At 52.1% G+C, this 20,079-nt stretch overlaps 2 protein-coding genes across 3 annotated transcripts; one reads left to right on the top strand and one right to left on the bottom strand.

Annotated features, from left to right (window-relative positions):
• Positions 1 to 693: 693 nt before the first annotated feature.
• Positions 694 to 6,047, bottom strand: HES3 (hes family bHLH transcription factor 3). Of its 2 annotated transcripts, none has more exons than XM_081307826.1 (4): positions 5,965 to 6,047; positions 2,437 to 2,532; positions 2,277 to 2,358; positions 694 to 1,901 (listed from the first exon to the last, which is right to left on the bottom strand). In XM_081307826.1, the coding sequence occupies exons 1-4, from the start codon at positions 5,992 to 5,994 to the stop codon at positions 1,528 to 1,530; spliced, it is 582 nt and encodes a 193-aa protein (XP_081163952.1). In that variant the 5' UTR covers positions 5,995 to 6,047; the 3' UTR covers positions 694 to 1,527. The 2 variants fall into 2 exon arrangements, with proteins under 2 accessions (XP_081163952.1, XP_081163953.1); XM_081307827.1 differs by having other exon boundaries at positions 5,961 to 6,046.
• Positions 6,048 to 10,711: 4,664 nt separating this feature from the next.
• On the top strand, positions 10,712 to 19,676 carry ICMT (isoprenylcysteine carboxyl methyltransferase). The gene is made up of 5 exons (XM_081306030.1): positions 10,712 to 11,010; positions 11,755 to 11,843; positions 12,810 to 12,979; positions 14,276 to 14,493; positions 16,482 to 19,676. Exons 1-5 carry the CDS (start codon positions 10,816 to 10,818, stop codon positions 16,662 to 16,664), a joined length of 855 nt encoding a protein of 284 aa, XP_081162156.1. The 5' UTR covers positions 10,712 to 10,815; the 3' UTR covers positions 16,665 to 19,676.
• The last annotated feature ends 403 nt before the right edge of the window (positions 19,677 to 20,079 follow it).

Raw genomic sequence — 20,079 nt, forward strand, 5'->3', positions numbered from 1 at the left:
CATGAAACACTGGGTGGGCACCAAAGCCCTCCAGTCACTGTGAGCGTGATTCAAGAGAGCGAGCAGGACTGGGCCGTTGAAGCTTAGCTTAGGCCTTTTCAGACCTGTTCTGCCAGGTTTTGCTGCGGTAGAACCCCCCCTGCTGAAATTTGGGGTCACCCCTTTAGGTCGGTGGTGAGAGGCCGCCGCCTGGTGGCCAACAAAGGGATTTGTCCCGACCTCTCCCACCCACCAGCAGGAAGCCGAGGCTGAAGAGGAGGATCCTACCTCCGCCCTCGTCCTGGGAGCTCGCTGGAGGCGTAGGGAGAGCCCTTCCGCCCTGGCACCGTGAGTCGTTCTCCCTGAGATAGGACCAAGATGGGGCTGGAGCACAGACAGGGCAGGAGTAGCACCCCGAAGAAATGATCCTATAGAAAGCTAATATTTGCCGTTCAGAAAGCGCACCTAAGTAGACATCGTGGAAGACGTTGGAATCTTGGCCCGTTTAAACCCATTACACGGGTTCGCCCTGTCTTTATTACGAATTACAACCTGGTAGGAGAAGGTGGGGTCAGAGACCTGACCCCACCCCCAGGAGGTCCCTTGCTAGAAGCCCTGGGGAAGAAAAACTGACTTGGGAGTCTCTCACCACCCAAGTCCCAGCGCAGCAATAACCTCATTATGGACCAGCAACAGGCGCAGAATGCTCCGAGGGTTGTGGGTTCGGTGACGGTCAGGGAGGTCGGGAGGTCCGGGTTTTGCAGGATGTGGGTCCAGAATACTGCCCAGGGGTCTTTGTCCAGTGCACCGCTCCCACGAGAAGGGCTGGGGTTAGCTCTTGCCCGCCTTCACGCGGGCCAGATCAAGCAATGGATCCCTCCCAAGACTTGAGCAGGGCGGGGCGTCCGGGTGGGCGTGCCGGAGTTCAGTGTCTGTTGTGGGCGGGGCAGTAGGGGGATTCTGAGATGTGCGGGCCTTGGAAAGCGCGCGCCTGCCGGGTGGGCAGTGCCGTGTGCTGAGGGGGTGGGGATCGGTGATAGCGTTGAAGGTCCCGGGTGGGGGTAGGTAGGGAGCCCTTCGCTGGCGGGGCGGGGCTCAGCGCGCTTTGTGCCGGTGGGAACCTGGCGCCTGCAGCAGGCTGAATGGGCCGGGGCGGGGCAGCGATTCTCCTCGCTGCGAGGGGTCCGCTCTGCGCCGCTGCGGACTGCGACCTTCCCACCGCGGCGCGGCCGTGGAGGGGGCGGGGGTGGCCTTCCTGTCCGAGGTCCCTGGGAAAGGGGCGCAGCCCCTCTAGAGGGTGGGGGGAGAGAGCGGGTCCGACCTAAGTAGGTGGAGCTGGAGTGGGGTTGGATTATGCCTAGATGCGCAGACCCGGTCCACACGTGACTTTGTATTTTCCCGCGTCCACGGGTGCATGGCGCTCACTAGGTTACCCCCACCCCAGGAGCAGAACGGGCGTCTGGGGTGTCCCTTAAGTCACCATGGGTGCATCCAAAATATCGTCTCTGCGTCCCCAGACCAGATGGGGGCCCCCTTGAGTCCAAGGCCTCACCAGGGCCGCCACACGCGCATCCCAGGCCCTGGGCTGTCGGCTCGGCGGCATGACGCTGGCGGAGGCTCCGGGACGCTGGTGGAGGAGCCAGGGAGACCTCCGGGAAAGAGGAGCCTGGGTGGTGGGGACCGCGAGCCGCCGGCAGTTGGAGCAGGACCCCAGACACCAGGACCACTGGGGTGGCCAAGAGCGGGCGCCTCCGGGCCAGTGCTGGCGCTGTCCATGGTGCTGCTACCTGCGAGGTCCCGCACCAGAGGGCAGCGCAGGCCGCCTCCGCCTTCCTCTCCGCGTCGTAGGAGTTGGCTCACGCCGGGTAGACCGCCACGGAAGCTCGTCGGGTACTCGGCTCCGCTGCCCACCGACCAGAGCCCTAAACAGATGGGAGTAAAAGGGGGAGAGATGGAGAGGAGAGGCGTGGAGTGGGAGAGAAAGGGAGGGGAGAAGTGTGGAGGAGAAAGAAGGAGGTAGGAAAGTGAGATGACCCGAACGTCTACCCTGGGCGCAGACCTCTGCACACAGATTAGAACCCCACAACCAGCCACATCTTTATTGCCCGTCCCTCCCCAGCACCCAAACCGAACTGGGGGAACATCGTCCCCTAAGCAGCCCACCTACTGCCCACCTTTCCCTGAGCTCTGCTCTCCAACCATCCCTTCTGTTTCTGGCTTTGTCGTATCCACGGCTCGGATTCCACACGTCCCTCTCCCATCTTCCCACTCCAGCCCCTTCAAAGCCTCCCTTCTACCTTGCAAGGAGCTCTGAAGGCTTTTCATGTACTTGACGCTCAACTCCAGAATGTCGGCCTTTTCCAGCTTGCGTTTCCGGATCTGCAGATCAGTAGGAAGTGCTCTAAGCCAGACGGGGAAGTCGGGGCGGCCCTTCTCCTCCTCCTCCCCGAGTCTCACCTGGTGTGAGTAGTGTTTCTCCAGCAGTGACTTGAGCTGCTCCAAGGACACATTGATGCGTGCACGGCGCTTTTTCTCCATCAGCGGTTTGGATATCTGCGGACCAGCAATCTTTAGAGAGCAGGGCTTGGCCTTCCCGCCCTCTGCTCCCACTGGCTGGGGGAAGGGCCCCCACCCCGCACCCCTCAGAACCCCAGACCTTTCGGAAGCTGTTAGCAGAGACTCCGGAGTTGCCCCGGGTTGCGGGTTCTGTGCCCATGTTGTGGTATCTGCTCCAGCAAGGCAAGGCTTGGCTTTTATAGGGGACCCTCGTTTACATGTCAATGAAATCCTGGGAAGTCAAGAAACCCCAAGGGGGAGGGGACAGAAGGGGCTGCAGAAGGGTAGGCCCCCACCTCACTTCCTGGAGCCCCCTCCAATGGCCCAGGCTGCCTCTCTCCTTCAGGACTCCTCCTCCCTCCCTGAGGATCTCCTTCCTTCCTTCCTTTCTCTCTCTCTCTCTCTCTCTGCTGATTGAACCCAGGACCTCAGGCATGCTAGTTAGGCAAGCACTCTACCACTGAGCGAAACATCCCCAGCCCTGTTTTTTTTTTTTCTTTCTTTTCTTTTTCTTTTTCTTTATTTTTTAGAGAGAAAGAATTTTAATATTTATTTATTTAGTTAGTTATCGGTGGACACAACATCTTTGTTTGTATGTGGTGCTGAGGATCGAACCCGGGCTGCATGCACACCAGGCAAGCGCGCTACCACTTGAGCCACATCCCCAGCCACCGCCCCCCCCCCTTTTTTAAATTTTGAGACAGGGTCTGGCCAAGTTGTCCAGGCTGGTCTTGGATTTGGAAATTTGGAATCCTCCTGCCTCAGCCTTCAGAGTAGCTGGGATTACAGGCATGCAAGCACTGAACCTGGCTTGTCTTTTCTTAATCTCTCCTATCCTTACCACTTCCCAACTCTGGGCAACCCTCCCAGGCCCATTCTGTCCATGCCATGTTAGTCCCATAGGTTGGTCCCATAGGTTCTAGATTTCACCACTGGGTCAGTCTGCCAAGTTCTCGCTGCCTTGTATTCCCAAGCATTCTGGGTATTGCTTATAGGGAAGGGAGGTCTGTGGTCTGCAGGCCACCCTAATTCTTGTAACTGTGTGATCCACAGTAAGGCTGATCTTGGGAGAAGTTCCTGGGTAAGAGAGCCCTAGGCTTCCTTGGGCCTGATGAACACACTGAGCCATGGAATACAGGCCACTGATGCCTTTCTGCTCACTTCACGCTCTGGCCACATGGCGATGCCACATTAGTCACCCTAATGTTGGGACAATGCAGCAATTTTCTGCCTGTGGCTGCTCAAAGCCACTCGCAGGCAGGGCCCGCTGGGGCCATGCAGCAACATGTGTCCCATTAAAGCGTGCAGCCCGCCCGCAGGGCCATAGCAGGCCTCCTCCTTGATGGGGTCCAACACTGTTAGGACCCAGCCTCCATCTTTCCTGCTGGGAGACAGACAGGGTGAGCCAGACTGCCACCCTCCCCCAGCCCTGGGCTTCCAGGCCGGGCAACTCAGGTGGAGGACCATTCCCCCAACAGGGAAGGCCTGGGAGTCTACCCAGGTGGGCCTTCTCAAAGTTCCAAGAATGGGCAGAGGGGGTAAGGAAGATCACTGATATTCAATGAGAGTTTGAGCCTGCACTTTAGCAGGTCTATGTCCCTGCACTCCTTTCCATTATTCAGGTTGTTGGGGATCCGGAGAGCCCAGTGGAGGGACCTGGGAAGCTAAGCCCTACAGCAGGAATCTGATGCAGGCGGCCTGGTTGGTCCATGGAAGCTGAATTCTTGTAACTGTGTGATCCACAGTAAGGCTGATCTCAGGAGAAGTTCCTGGGTCCAAACCTAGACATTGCCTTTTATTGGGCTCCTCTGGCCTTAAGTTTTGGGGTTTGTTCAGTGAAGTTCGGGACAAGGCATCCATCATGGCTGCTTGTGAGGCTGAGAACCGAGTCGCGGCGGTTAGGGGGTTAAGCCCTGTGGTTGAGAAATGGACAAACTTGCCTCTGTGGGGCCTCAGTGTTGAGGAGGGAAAATTGCTGGGTGGGGAGTGTCCCCCCCAGCTCCATCAAGCCGGGGCATCTTCCGCTCCAACTGGTCTGCGCCCTGGGTATTGATGGGCTTCGCCCGGGCAGCAGCGTTCCCAGGCGCCAAGCAGCGTGGAGAATCGCGCCCCGCCCTCCCCCTTTCAGGCTGAGGCAGCGGCGACCGCAGTTTTGGAGCACTCTTCTGCCCGGGCCATAGCACCCCGGGCCAGATCCGGGCCCATCTGGGCCCCGGGAGGGCGGCGGGGCCGAGGCCCTGCCGCGGGCGCTGGCACGCGCCGGGCAGCTTTGAAGCGCCTGGGCCAGCCTGGCCCGAACGCCTTCGTGCAACTCACTCCGGGCTTGGGGAGGTGGCGGCTGGTACAAAGGCGCTGCGGGGCGGTCGGGCTGCGCAGCCGGGCACAAAGGGGGCAGCCGAGTGTTAAAGGCATTGTGCAGGCCCCACAAAGAGACGCCCGCGCCCGCCCCCTCGGGGCCAAACTCCGGGCGCCCCGCCGCGCTCGGGCTTCCAGCTGCTGCACATCTGCACTGAGACTCGGCGCGCGCCTCACCCTAGCGGATCTCCAGCCCCCTCGACACGCCCAGTCCTCCAGCCGCCGGGGTAGCGGGGGCAATTTGTCTTCTAATTACAGTCCTTCTCCGGCCCAACCTTTCAATCCGTCGCATTAGCAAACCAATGGTCCTGTGCCCAGCTCTCGAGGCCCTCAGCGGGGCGCCAGGCCCGCCCCCTCTCCAAAGTTAGGGCCGCCATAAAGCTGCCAGGCCCTCCTCTCCCGCACCCCGGCCCCCGCGGCTCTGGGGGCCCCCACCCCTCCCAAGCGGGTGCTCAGGGATCCCAGCAGCGCTGGGTGGAGTCGTTCACGTGGGCGGCTTAGTGTCTCTTAGGCAGTGGAAAATTGACCGCAAAATGCGCTAATTCGCAATGTTCTGCTTTGGCTGCGGGAGGCCAGGCACGCGGTGAGGGCTGGGCGGGATTTTCAGCGGTCACGCTCCACTTAATGGGCCTTCACTTCTGCGGCCCCACCTCCACCCCGCACCTCCCGCTGAGCCCTCTCCCCTGTAGTATGTCCTTTGGGCAAGAGTCTCCCCACCTGGGCCAATGTCCTCTACTACAGGAACCTCTCCCTCTCACCTTAAGCAACCCGGTTGGCCCACTCCTCCACTCGGAGAGGGCTTCAGGTTGTGCAGGAGCGAGGCCAGAAAGGCCCCTCCATGTAAATTTTATCCTTGTTTTTCCTGGAGCTCTGAGACAGCTTCTTTTCCACCACCTCCACTTTAACCCCAGTTCCAATCCTCCTTCCAGGTAGCTGCTGCTCCCAATAAGTTAAAGCCAGATCTCTGCATGAGGCAAGATCACTGGAAAAGCCCCTTCCCGGAGACCCAGGTTGAGAACGCCTTTCTACCTCCCCACTCTGTTTGCAAGTCCTGCTTCTGGGCATCCTACCTACATCCTCAGGCAGGCCCTGCTCCCAATGCATGTGGAGACAGAAAAGGCATTTTCAGAGATGGGGAATGAGGCAGTGGTTCACCCTGTCTTCTCAGAGCAAGCAGGACAAATCGCTGTATGCAAGGTCATGGACCAACTTAGAAACCAGACTTACGCAAACCAGGATGTAGGCCACTAACTGCCTTTCCATCTTTAGCACCCAGTGTCCCCAAGGTACCTGGAAAAGAGCACAGATCCAAGAGGAGCTTGGGGTAAACCCAGGTCCCCCTGCTCAACCAAGGAGAAAAGCTCCTTCTATAACGACTGATGGTTCTCAGGGCCTCAGTGGATTCTAGGGGGTCCCTCTTTTCTCAAGCTGGGAAGTTTTAGGCAAAAAGTAGCCTATGCTTTCCCACACTTGGGTTTTGTTTGTTTGTTTGTTTTGTTTTATTTTGTTTTGGTACCAGGAATTTAACTCAGTTCCCACCCTGTTTTGTCTCTAAAGAGACAGGGTCTTACCAAGTTGCTTAGGGCCTTGATTTTGCTGAGGCTGGCTTTGAACTCACCATCCTCCTGCCTCAAGCCTTCCCGCCACTGGGATTACAGGCATGCACCACCATGACTAGCCTGGTTTTCTTGAGTTTGGCAAGTCTGGAAACCCAGTGGGAAGGGGGTTTACAGACTACAGGACAAGAGCCCTAGCAGACATCCCACTGCCCAACCCAGCGACAGCCCCATGTAGCCTCTGAACCTGGGTGGGAACCCCTTCCTTTTTGCACTTCCAGGTATTTAAACCAATATTAACTAACTGGTGAACCCTGTGCAGGCACCATGGATGCAGGAAACTGGAGCGAAAAATGTGTTCTTCTCCTCTGCAGATGCATTTCAAAATAGAATAAAGTGATTGCTCCATATAATTAACTATTGGGACATAGCAAAACCCTGAAATGATGCAGCCAATTGTCTCCAGATGGGGTTGGAGAGGCTGTGATTGTTTAACTCTCTTTAGCTGTATTGGAACTCGGAATAGCTCAGCAGTCAAAGGCCCTTCAGGAGACAAAGGCTGGGACTCCAGTGAGTACATCAGCGCTGACCGCGCTGGCCCAGCTCAGGAAGAGTGAATTCAGAGAGACCTCCATTGTCCCAGTCTTTTATGTTTTCTCCCAGCTGGCTCTAATCTTTAAATATTTACCCGATCCCTTTGTGCACCTATGACTTATGCACTTTGGGCTGATGTGGCTGATGTGCTCGTAAATTACGCATCATTTACCCATTTCCAGACTAGAGAGAAGGGATTTTCATTCCTCCTGCTGCGAATGGCCAGAGGGGAGAGAAAACTTTTGGAAGACCAGGGCTGTCTCCTGGAGAGAGCTACAGCAACACTGGATGGGCCCCTCCCAGATGCCCTTCTGGCCTCCACGTGGACACTGGACAGACCAGAGGCCTATGAATGACTAGGAGCTGCAGGAGGCCTGCTCTCTAAAAATGACTGCCCTGGCACCCATCTGCAAGGAGGAAGGAGAGAGCTTCCTGGACCCCCCCCCCACAAGCTCCATGACCCTTAGGGCAGAGTGACCTTTCATCCTGGGAAGTTTGTATGAGGTGCATGTTGTCCACCTCTCAGAGGCCAAAATGCTTTGCCCCATCCATGTTCTGTCTCCTGCTTGCTCTGGACCATCCTCCCTTCCTATATTCTCTCTTGCTCATTAAAGCAACCCTGTCTTAACAAACAGAAGCCACTCTCCCTCTCCTCTCTCCTCCCCTCCGTTCTCTCTCTCTCCTCTCTCTCTTCTTTCTTCTCTCTTTCTCTCCCCTCTTCCTCTCTCTTACTGAAAAAAAAAAAAGACAGAAAGGAAGAAAGAAAGAAAAACAGAAGCCTGATTTTATCTCAGTCTGTGGTTTAACTTGGAAATGTCAAGGTCATTCTTAGGGTTGTCTAAATCAAGAGGAATCCCAAATTGGACCCAGGAAATAAAGCCACTTTAACCTGTGGTGGGATGGCAGGATTGGGGAAAGGTTGGGGGCTGCAAAGAAACCCTCCTATTGAATGAGAAAGAACTCCCTTTGTGCTTGCCTAAGGGTAGAACAAAACACATTCAAATGCTTATCTACAAGAAAAAAAATGCCAGCAATGCATCCCAGAGGGGCGTAGCCTTCCCTTTCTTTATTTTTGTGTGTTAGTTAGCATTTATAATCTTATATTTTTGTAGGTTTGTCTGGAGGGCAGGGTGCACAGTGGGTTTGATCAGATTGCTTTTCTCTGAAGTAGTGTGTGTTTGCATACTTGTGTAGATTTGTTTACTTGCGCCCTCCCTCATCCCTGCCCCATGAGCCCGGGGTCCTGATAGATTCAGCAACTTCTAAAAATTTCCTTCCTGTTGGGCATGGTGGTACATGCCTCTAATCCTAGCTACTCAGGAGGCTGAGGCAAGAAGTTCTCAAGTTTGAGGCCAGTCTCAGCAAGTCTCAGCAATTTAGTGAGACTGTACCCCAAAAAAGGAAGGAAGAAAAAAGAAAAAGCTGAGTAGTACAGCACCCCTGGGTTCAAGCTCCAATACCAGGGAAAAAATTCCCTTTCCTTCGTCCTACCTGGCAGGGGGCTGCCTCCCTTCCTCTCATCTCCAAGATTCAGTGTCAGGGGAGGTGATGGGCAATGTGGCTGAGGTTTTTGAGTTGCAAGTTGTTCTAAGCACCCAGAGTGACAACAGTGAGTCCTTGGGGATAAATCAGCCCCCTAAGACCAGAGTGGAGAGCAAATGCCTAGAGCCAGAGGAGGTGCGTCCCCAGCCTGAGTGATTTTTTTCCCAGGGGACCAAGTTCCCTCCCTAAAGGGAAGGTACATTGAGCACCCTCTAGTGGCTCCTAGGTGTCCTGGCACAGAGGGGAGGTCCTGGTCTGGAGGAGGCCAGGAGAAATGGTGGCAGTTCCCACTCAGCCCCCAGTAACTGTAGCATGCAGGCCTACTTCCCATATGACACAGCAACTCCATGACTTTAGTTTTAAAACACTGTATCTCTTTCCAATTCCCATCAACCAGCAAATGGCTCCTGAGCATTATTTCAACTTGATACTACTGAGCTTTAATAGAATTAGTATCAATTCCATGACAGTGGAATCAGGATCTCCATTTTACAGGAAATTGAATTCATAGGATTGTCCTGCACAAGGTCAGAGTATTGGGGCCTGGGATGCTGGCCCAGGCTCTCCATCCACATGCTCAGACATCAGTGCTCTTGCCAGGATCTGCAGGGACAGAGGAGAGATGGGTGGCTCAGATGCAGAGTTCACTGATCACTGACCTTGATGCTTTCTTACCACCACCCTGGGCTCTAGCCTCCCCCAGAGCCTGTCCCCATCCTGTCTCAGACTATCTCTTGCTTTTGCCTTTCAAATCCAGTGCCATTCCTCCCTCCCTCTCTGCCTGGCTGGCTGCTCTCATTTTCAGCAGCAGGCAGGCACATCCAGTTCCTGAGGGCCTCAAGGCTTAACCCCAGCATCTTTTCCTCAAAGCTTCCCCATCCTGCAGCTCTCTCACCCACAGGCCTCCCCAGGGCGGTCTCTCACCCCATCCTTTCTTTGATTCTTTCTCATGTCCACCTCTGCACTGTTTATCCTAACCATTTACTTGCTTGCCTTTTCCCTTCATTGCCACTCTCCGAGTTCCCCAGGGACAAAAGCATTTAGTCTTTTAAAAATGAAGTGCAAGCCAGGCCAAAATGGTGCCTTTCTGTAATCCCAGCTACCTTGGAGGTTGAAAAATTTAAGGCTAGCTGGGCAACTCAGGGAGACTTTGTGAAAATAAAAGGGACTCGGTGGTAGAGTGCTTGCTTAGCACACCTGAGACCCTGGCTTCATCCCCACCACACACACATACACGAAAGCCAGGGACAAGAGAGGTCGACCAGTGGGTATTGCTACCGTGGGATGGGAGTAATTCTTGTGTTCTGGGGCATAGCAGGGTGAAGGTACTGAACAATAAATAACACACCACAAACCTTAAAATAGAAGAGAGGAATGGAATTGATAAAAGTTTAGGGAGGGATATGCTAATCACCTTGAGTTGATCCCTACCCAAGGTAGATAGGAACAAAAACTGCATCGAACCTCACATATGGGCAAGTATGATGTGTCAATCAAAAACAATAAAACGAGAAGGGTAATTTCTTATTTCAACAGTAATATATGGTCATCGTTGACGGGGTGGAAACTACAAAAACCTACAAGGGCAAGAGAAACGGCCCAGAGCGGGGGCACCTCAAGGTGTTTGCAGTTACATAACTTTAGCCTCCATTCCATCATTTCCCAGGCTCCGCGCGCGCGGCTCCCCCCCCCCCCCCCCCGGTGAGTCAGGATCCCACGGTCAAGTTTTGCATGGTGCTTTCCAGACGCTGCAGCCCACCCAGTGCACTCCCGCCACCGGGGGGCGGAGGGGGCGGGCCCCGCCGGGCGCTTCGCCAGACCTGCCCGAGCGGCGCGCCGCCGAGGGATCCGCGCCGATCGCCGCGCGCGGAGGTAAGTCTAGGGACCATGCGGGGCCGGCCTTCTAATTTCAAGAATTTGGGGGGCGGGCCACCTTCTAACCAACGCCGCGGCATTTCCCGATCAGCTCGCAGCCGCTCGGACGCGGCCAGGAAGTCCTTGAGGGGCCAGCGGGGCGGGGCCGGCGGGGCGGGGCGTTGGCGCCAAATTCGGACCACCGGCCGCTCTGGGAGGTGTTCTCGCGAGAACTCGCGGGCGGCGCGCAGCTCCGGGCAGTGCCCTTCCCGGGCCGGCGTCGGCGACGCAGTGCGCAGGCGCGGCCGGCGGGTTTCCCCGGCTACTGTCGGCGCCGCAGCCCGCTTGACCGCCGCCGGCTCGTCAGCCGCCCTGCGCCATGGCGGGCTGCGCGGCGCGGGCTCCGCCGGGCTCCGAGGCGCGCCTCAGCCTCGCCACCTTCCTGCTGGGCGCCTCAGTGCTCGCGCTGCCGCTGCTCACGCGCGCCGGCCTGCAGGGCCGCACCGGGCTGGCGCTCTACGTGGCCGGGCTCAACGCGCTGCTGCTGCTGCTCTACCGGCCGCCGCGCTACCAGGTGCGGCCGGGCGGGGGCCGGGGCGGGCCGGGCCGGCCGGGCGGTGGCCTGAGTGGGGCCCGGGGCCCCCTCCGGGGCCAGGCCTGCCTCCCACGGACGATTTCCTCGGCGGCGCGTTCAGGTCGCCCGAGGGCGGCGCGTTCAGGTCGCCCGAGGGCCCCTCCTCGCCGGCCGTGGGTGTCCTACTGCAGCTCCTGCCATTCACACCTGCCGCAGGGAGCGAGCCCACGGGCTCTTTTACGTAATGCGAGGTGGGGAGTCTTCCTGCTGCCAGGTCGGGGGCACTGGCCCCTGAAGGGACTGGGCCCAGAGAGTTTCCGGAGTGCTGCGTCCCAGACCTACCTCCGCGCCCGGCCACCCGCGCGGGTCTCAGCTGGGTTTAAGCTCTTTCCCAGGAGTCCGGAATAATAGTAGCGGTGATAGTAATAGTGACTAGAGCCAAAATGTGTGTGCCAGTTACTCTTAGGTGGATAATCTCACTGTAGTCCTACATGGCAGGTCCTAGTGTCGTCCCTTTGGTGTAAAGGAGAAAACTGAGGTCCAGAGACCACATTGGTTGCTCAAGGCCACAGCCAGAGGGGGCAGGTGCAGGATTTGAATCCAGGTGGCCCTGCTTCACCCCCTTAACCTCTGAGTGAGTGGGCTGTCTGTCTCACTGGTGGCCTGCTTATCTCAGGAAGAGTGGCAGCCTGGGTCTGGGCTCTGAGACAGCCAGTGACTGAGCTTCTTTTGGGTCCATTTCAGATAGCCATCCGTGCTTGTTTCCTTGGCTTTGTGTTTGGCTGCGGTGTGCTGCTAAGTTTTAGCCAGTCTTCCTGGAATCACTTTGGCTGGTAAGAAGTACTTGGGAATGATGGTGTTGAGGCAACGGTAGACAGAGTACAGGGTCAGTAGTGGCCTTTCCTCAGTCATGTCTGGTCTTGACTGGCAGAAGGCTGTTTAGGGTTCTGTGGAAATGAAGCCTTCTGGCTTCCACCTAGATCCCCAGGTTTCAGACCTTGTAAACTTCACCCATTGGTTGATTCTGTTGCAGAAACAGGTACCCGGCACCCTCCCAGAGCTGCCTTCACCCATACTTGCTACTACTGGGACAACATTGAGTAAGGCAACAGGCCCTTCCTGGATGAGGGGTAGGTCCTTGGTGAAGGGAAGGGGCAGGGCTCCAGCTGGACTTCTAAGCCTTTTCCAGCTCCAGTGTCTGTTAGGTCACATCTAATGCATCCTATGGCCAGTGTTGTGTCTCCCCTACACTCTCAGTCCCTTGAGCCTTCTAGTCTCTGACCTGGATATGAACCCTAGCTTCAAGGTAAAAAGCTTTATCTCCTTTTATCACTATACTGATCCATCTAATCCTTCTTTGCTGGAACTAATTTAGTTTTCTTGAATTTAATTTCCAACATAAATCACTACTTTTTGTTGATATTTCCCTTTTTCATTTTAAAGGGGGTATTGTCATTTTAAAAGAACAGAAGGGCCCATAATGCCTCCTTCGCCTATGGATTTCTTGTTTGATAGTCAAAAAGAGCAGCCAGGTATAGTGGCCAAACTGTAATCCCAGTAACTTGGGAGGCTGAGGCAGAGGGATCACAAGTTCAAGGCCAGCCTCAGCTACTTAGTGAGGCCCTAGGCAATTTAACCAGACCCTGTCCCAAAAAATGAAACTAAAAAAGAGAGGAGGGACACAGATGTAGCACAGTGGTAGAATTAGGGACAGTGTAGCAGAACCAGATCTGTACTTTTACTGAATGCTAACTTGTTTCTCTCACCCCAATTTACTCTTTTTTTTTTTTTTTTAATAGGTATGTGTGCTCACTGTCATTATTCCACTATTCTGAATACTTAGTGACAGCTGTCAATAATCCCAAAAGCCTGTCATTGGATTCCTTTCTCCTGAATCACAGTCTGGAGTACACAGTGGCTGCTCTTTCTTCTTGGATAGAATTCACACTTGAAAATATCTTTTGGCCAGGTTAGTGTGCCCTACTTTTCCTGCTGGAGGGGAGAAGGATGGTTTCCTTGTGGGCCAAGGACAGTGACATTGGTTCACCTTTTAGATCTAATCTCCCCTGAGCGATTCTCCCCAGCCCTCTGTCCTCACTAAGCTATTTATAAGGACAAGCTGTGCTTGAGAAATGGGCTTCTGGATTTCAAATTGAGGCTGTGTTGACCTTTTGCTTTAAACCCTGCATAATGTAGTTCAACATCTAAAATGACATCCCCACCTTGATGATTTAATCCTAACTTTGCAGTCAGGTGAAATTTGGATCTGTTCATTGTCTGTGGCTCAAGAAATTTCACATGGAGATTTGTTAGCAAAACCCCCACATCCGAAGCCTCCTCAGAAACTGAAATCCCATAGCTGATGAAGGAAAGTGTATACGGCTCTCGAAGTCAGGCTGCGGACTGGACCCTTCTCTGCTTCTCCCAGCTGTACTTGTCCCCAAGAGAGGAAAAGAGCAAGTGGCCGGGGGTGAGAGCCCCCATAACAATAAATTAACTAGGAGGGGAGAACTGCCTCACAGTTGGTTTGTTGGCCCTTGAAACAGATGAATAGTAGTTTAGGGGAGCGTGTTTTCTTATCACTCACTCACTCACTTTTTCATTCATTCATTTTTTTGTAGTACTGTGGATTGAACCCAGGGGTGTGCTATTATTGAGCTACATTTACAGCCCCTTTAAAAAATTTTTTTTTTAATTGAGATATGGTTTTGTCAGTTAATGAGGCTGGCCTTGAACTTGTGCTCCTACTGCCTCAGCCTCTCAAGTAGCGGGACTATAGATGTGTGCCACCATGCCTGGCCTCATTCACTCCCCCCCCCCCAATAATTCTCCTTTTATTTTGTTTGCTTTTCATGCGCTAGGGATTAAACCCAGGGCCTCAAAAATGCTAGGCAAGTGCTTTGCCACTGAGCTGTTTCCCTAGCCCTTCATTCACTTTTTCTTCTTCTTCTTTTTTTTTTTTTTTTTTTTTTTTTTTTACATTTTGGTAGTTGTAGATGGACACAATATCTTTATTTTATTTATTTGTTTTTTTATGTGGTGCTGAGGATTGAACCCAGTGCCTCACACGTGCTAGACAAGTGCTCCACCACCAAGCCACAACCTCAGCCCCTCACTTGCTGTTAATGTGATGACATGTGCTAGTTGCCCAAGGTGTGTTTTCCAGTGGTCTGTCCTTGGGGAAATTGGTGAATTTAATCAGTGAAAAGACAGCTCAGTGGCCCACTGTCCTCACTCCCTGTTTGTACCCTATGCCTCTCTGTAGAACTGAAGCAGATCACCTGGCTCAGCACCATGGGGCTGCTGATGGTGGTCTTTGGAGAGTGCCTGAGGAAGGCTGCCATGTTCACAGCTGGCTCCAACTTCAACCACGTGGTGCAGAATGAAAAGTCAGACACCCACACTCTGGTGACAAGCGGAGTATACGCATGGTTCCGGCACCCTTCCTACGTGGGGTGGTTTTACTGGAGTATTGGGACTCAGGTAGGTATGATATCAGATATGAGACTGACTTCCTTTAATTTACTTTTTTTTTTTTTTCATTTTGGTACTGGGAATTGAACCAAGAATACTTTATGGCTGAATTACATCTCTAGCCCATTTTTGTTTGTGTGTTTTTGAGACAGGATCTCACTAAGTTTCTTGGGCCTTGCTAAGTTGCTGAGGCTGGCTTTGTAGTCCTCCTGCCTTGGCCTCCCAAGTTGCTGGAATTACAGGTGTGGGCCAGCATGCTCCGCCTTTAGTTACTTTTTTACATTTTAAATATTAAAATATGATTTATATACTATAAAGTTCATCATTCAAAAGCATATAATTCACTCTCTTTAGTGTATTTGTAAGGTGGTTTGTCTCCTTTAGCATGTGCTCCCTGGCTTATTATAAGTAATAACTAAATAAAAATCAAGAGAACTATAGTCCTTAGGGGTCTTAATCATGTACTAAAATTTGAGCATTATAAACCTTTCCTGACTCTTGATCCACCATCACCACCACCATAGCCTCTCTCTCTAACCTAGATCTGGAGTGTGCCAGAGGTGAGGAGAAGTGGGTTTTGTGGAGGGAGTGAGTGCACTTGGCCATTCGTGGAAGCTCAGTGGGTTTCACCAGAAGTGGGTCTTAATGAGGCCAAGGTACTGTGTTAGGCTAATGAGAGCCAGGGAGGATTATTCCATCTCAGGCTTTCTCTTGATCTGCACTTTTGGTTCTAGAAATGAAGATGAAGACAATAGTGCTTGGAATATCACTCTGTCTGGGGAAGTGCAGTCAGGGCCCCCAGGAATCTCCTTGGCAATGTTTGGTCAGAGGGGACCATACAGGTGATTCCCAGGGTATAGTAAGGGCAGGTAGCCTTGTAGCATTTCTTTTAAAAATTTGTATTTCTGGCCAGGTGTGGGATGATGTCCATCACCCTGGCCTGAGTATCAAAATCCAAGAGGTTGATCTTTTTTTGTAACTTTTAGATTTCTCACCTAAGAGGAGTTACAGAAAAGTGTATGCAGAATGCTGCAGTGAAGAGTGTCAGGTTTATTTTGTGTGTTTGTGTGTGGTGTGGGGATTGAACTCTGGGCACTCTACAACTGAGCTACATTCTCAGCCCTTTTTTTATTTTATTTTGAAATAGTCCTTGCTAAGTTGTCCAGGCTGGACTCAAACTTGCAATCCTCCTTCCTCGGCCTCCTGAGTAGTTGGGATGACAGACTGTGTCACCTTGTTCACCTGATGAGTGTGAGTTCTAATGTGAAAGTAGTTTAATTTCTGTTAATGATACCCTGGCTCCCTGAGACCCTAACATTATTTAAAGAGTCTCTGGGATGAGAGTGGAAAGTTTGGAAGCTGGAACCTTTAACATGTGCTCCCTGGCTTATTATAAGTAATAACTAAATAAAAATCAATTCAATAGGTAATAGGTAATGTCACTACTGCAAAAGGGTTCATTTCTTTACCTTTGTTCTGTAACAACAGAGTTTTGTTAGCAGGGAGTTACTTAACAAGCCTAGCCAGGAGGTGGCTCCTGTAATTCCAGCTACTCAGGGGGCTCACACAGGAGGATCACAAACTTGAAGCCAACCTGGGAAGTTTAGACCCTTTCTCAAAAAATAATAATGGTGGCCAGGTGCAGTGGTGCACGCCTGTAGTCTCAGCTGAGATTTGGGAGGCCAAGGCAGGAGGATCATGAGTTCAAAGCCAGCCTCAGCAAAAGCAAGGTGCTAAGCAACTCAGTGACACCCTGTCTCTAAATAAAATACAAAATAGGGCTGAGCTGGGAATGTGGCTCAGTGGTTGAATGCCCCTGAGTTCAATCCCCGGTACCCACACCCCCCAAAATAATAAGGCTTGGGATAGAGCTAAGTGGTACAACACTTGCCTAGCACTTGCCAGGCCCTGGGTTCAGTCCTCAGAGAAATTCTTAGGGTATTGTCTGGGGTGTAGAACCTCTCTAACCCTGGTCACATCGGTGTTTCCTCTGCCAGGTGATGCTGTGTAACCCCATCTGCGGTGTCGTTTATGCCCTGACAGTGTGGCGATTCTTCCGTGACCGGACAGAGGAAGAAGAAATATCACTGATTCACTTCTTTGGAGAGGAGTACCTGGAGTATAAAAAGAGGGTGCCCACAGGTCTGCCTTTCATAAAGGGAGTCAAGGTGGAGCTATGATGGGCGGGGGCCTTGAGGGACCACGGGCCACTGGCCCCATGTAGCCCAGGACAAAACTGCTTTCAGTTGGCCCCTGAGGAATGAATTTTCTTAATCATTTTGTATGTCACTAATTACTCTTCTGGATGTCACCCCAAGACCAAATGGTCAGAAGGCCTTAGGACCAAAGGACCCCCTGGAGCAATCAGTTCTTTTGCTGAATCAAGGCAGGACATAGATTAACAATGAACAAGAAACAAACTACAGCAATATTCATCTGTGCCCCTTGTCAAGTGCCCTGGTGAGAATCCAGGCCACAGTCCAGTGCCCTGAGGCCAGAGTGTATTTGCATTGTCCCAGGTCTCCCCAGGAGAGGTGAATGATGATGCTGCAGAGCTTCTGCTGCAGAAACAGTGGTGGGTGTGTCGCTGCTTATCAGCATTAAAAAATGTGTTGAAAACCTTTAATTTAACACAAACAACAGCACAGCTTTAACCTCTTTATTCTGTCCTTATGCATGAACATCTATATAATTCTAATGATACTTCCTTATATGACACTTTGGCTCTTCATACATTTAATCGTATTTACACAGCTATTTTTTATAAATAGCAGCATAAATTCAAAGGAGCTTGGTATCTCTAGTTCCAGCTTTGATCTGGCAGCAAGTAGGCACAGCCCTCTCTGATTTGGCTGTGTAGCATTGTGTGACCTTGGGCACCCCAGGCCAAGGGACTGTGGGCCCTTGGGCTTTCCTGGAGTTTTGGTTCCTGCTCTCCTGCTATCGTGACAGGCAAGTCAAAGATGTGTTTATTTTTCCCTTCTCCAAGAAGTGCTTACTGAATGCCTGCTCTGTGCAAGGCATCATGAAACACTGAGAAATATTGCTGTTTTATTTGTGGTTTTATTCTCATTTTAATAACTTTTATTTTTGTGTTTCAATGTAAATCTGTGAAACTTTTTTTTTTTTCCTCTCAAAATTACATTCTTCCCTGTGCTGCGTCAGGCAATCTTTGCTAAAAGGTTTTAGCAGCACCTACAACTGCAAATTCAGGCAAAGCAACTCAAAAATCCTCTGTAAAGCAGATCCTCACAAGTGAGGTTCAGTCAGCGTTTTTGTTTTGCAAGTCTGGGGAGAGCAGTTGGCTCTCTGAGTCAAGCCTCAAAGCCTTAAGAGGTGAGACCTTTGTCTAGTCCTGGACTGGACAGGAACTTGGTCTCCTTGTGAAATCCTTCCTGGCAGTTTGTAGTGGCGCTAATGAAGCACGAATGTGAAGGTGGCATTGGTGTGTGCCCAGAGCACTGCTCGGTCACCACTATGCCGCATGGCTTTTGAGGAGCCACTGAACCCATGCTCAGACTTCCCCATCTGCAGAATGGGGTCAATACCACCTACCTCACAGGGGTGTTGTGAGGACTTAGAAGAACAATGTTGAACATTTTTAATACTTAGAGGGATGACATAATGAAATTATACAGTGTGAGCTACGTGGAGATGGACTTGGTTAGCTGTGCACATAACCTAAAGTGTGTGTTCAAAAGAGCATTTTCCCAGCTCAGAAATGTTACTTATTTCTAGATCTCATGGCTTAATTTTTTTGTTGTTAGGTATACCAAAGAGGCTTATGGGTTTGTCGATTACCAGCATGATGCTTGCTGGTCTGAGAACCGCAGCCCTCACGGCAGGGTGTGAGGCAGGGCGTCTGGCAAGTCCATGTCTGTCAGGGCACGGTACGCATGCACTCAATTCTGGGACCCTGAGTCAGGCTGTCAGCTTTTGCAGACCACACTTACCAGGACTACAGACTGACAAGGGTGTGGTTGGGTTTTTGGCAGCCATCCCCAGCTTTTCAAGGGAAAGTTCTTACTGCATTTAAGCAAAACTGGACCCAGCCTCCATTCCCCTTAGGGCCGCGAGGTTGTTTCTGATGGATGGAGAGCAGCTAATGATGGCCCCTGGTGTACAGGTGGTAAGGCTGGGTGTTGGCAATTGATGTCAGCATCCATCTGCTGGAGGGCAGGAAGCCTGCCTCCTTGCCAGGCCCAGGAGCAAAGGATCCTAGGTCTTGAGGTTCCACAGTGATGCTGCCTCACACCACTGGAGGCTGACTTTACGTCCTATTTTAAAGAGTAATTTCTGTGGTGTGGATAGTGAGAGTACTCCTACCCTCACTGTAATCCCAGGCAGGAGACGGCCATTGCTTAGGGATGAAAGGTGAACTGTGGGTTGACCTTGCCTGCTGCTGTGATCTGGAGATTATTTTTACAAACGTAGCAGTGACAGGCCTGTGGCAGAGAATCAGGTCAATGAGCAAAGGCTTTTCAGGTACTTGCTGTAAAGGCCATGTTACCAGTTTCCTCACATTGAGAAACTGTCAGATTTCTTTGCAAGTTTGAAAGTGGATATTCTTAAATGAAGAATGGGTACTGCACAGAAAGAAAGCTTCTTTGAAACAGCATAAAATGAGATCTGCAGGCTGCTGCTGAGCAGAGGAGAGTCAAAGTTGGTGAAGAGGTAGAAGGTGAGCCCCTGAGGCGTGTCCCTGGTGTCCCTCCTTGGCACGAGCTGCTTCTTAAGCCTAGAAAGTATGCTTTATTGATGGCTCACTTACTTACCAACTGGGGATTGGTATGACAGGAAAACGTTCTTAGACCACTGAGCTTGGTGAGGTCTCAGCCAGAGCTCCTTGGTCACATCCTGCGACAGGCACAGTTCCCTCTGCACTTTCTCACTGCCTTAGGTAGTTGCACCCACCCTAGTTTGCTTTCCTAGTGGCTCAGCAGGGCTAGAGACCTCAGCCTCTCTGAGTGGTGGGAAGCGCTTGCTCTGTGGCTGCTTGTCCTGGGCCTGGAAGATCCCGCCAGCCTGAGGGAGGCAGCCCATCCCGTCACAAGGAGAGGGACTTACAGAGTAATTATTCTACTCTTTTTACATGCAGAAATGTTTATTTAAATATTTTCAATTGGATTTTCTTTCACAGATACTGATTATACTTTCCAATTCTTAAATAAATAAAACTGTACTTGATTTCACTACAGATGACAGTGTGATTGTGTGGGATGTGGAAGCAGGAGGTGATCACACACCTCTGATGACCTGGTTAAGGGAGGTCTGGAGCTGCCCGCGTCAGGTCAGGTCAGGCCGGTTGTGCCTCTGCCCAGTTCCTAAGGATGGGTTCTTCTTGCCTTAGGCTGTCATGCAGGTTTGTGCTACTTTGGGATGTGGACTTCAGTATTTCTGTATGGATGTGCAGGCCTCCAGTTGAGACCACAGAATCGACTTGGATGTTTGCCTAAAATGTGACTATCTGGGCATCAAACTTAAATGTTAGGTCTCACAGATGGTTTTGTTAAGCACTCGTTAAGAAGGGTGCTTAATGGAAGCTGGCTGGGAGAGACTGCTGGGAGACAGCCTGCTGCACTGGGCTTTCCTTGC

The sequence above is a fragment of the Spermophilus citellus genome, assembly GCF_964194105.1.
Source record: "Spermophilus citellus genome assembly, chromosome: 9".
Lineage (NCBI taxonomy): Eukaryota > Metazoa > Chordata > Mammalia > Rodentia > Sciuridae > Spermophilus > Spermophilus citellus.

Bases quoted from the DNA above. Each gene is read 5' to 3' on its own strand.
- HES3 (XM_081307826.1), bottom strand. From the start codon at position 5,994: ATGCATTGGGAGCAGGGCCTGCCTGAGGAT. The intron at 2,533-5,964 runs GTAGGTAGGATG...GCTGGTCCGCAG, and splicing joins AGCAGGGCCTGCCTGAGGAT to ATATCCAAACCGCTGATGGA. The intron at 1,902-2,276 runs GTAGAAGGGAGG...CCATCTGTTTAG, and splicing joins CCTTCAGAGCTCCTTGCAAG to GGCTCTGGTCGGTGGGCAGC.
- ICMT (XM_081306030.1), top strand. From the start codon at position 10,816: ATGGCGGGCTGCGCGGCGCGGGCTCCGCCGGGCTCCGAGGCGCGCCTC. The intron at 11,011-11,754 runs GTGCGGCCGGGC...GGTCCATTTCAG, and splicing joins ACCGGCCGCCGCGCTACCAG to ATAGCCATCCGTGCTTGTTT. The intron at 12,980-14,275 runs GTTAGTGTGCCC...GCCTCTCTGTAG, and splicing joins TGAAAATATCTTTTGGCCAG to AACTGAAGCAGATCACCTGG.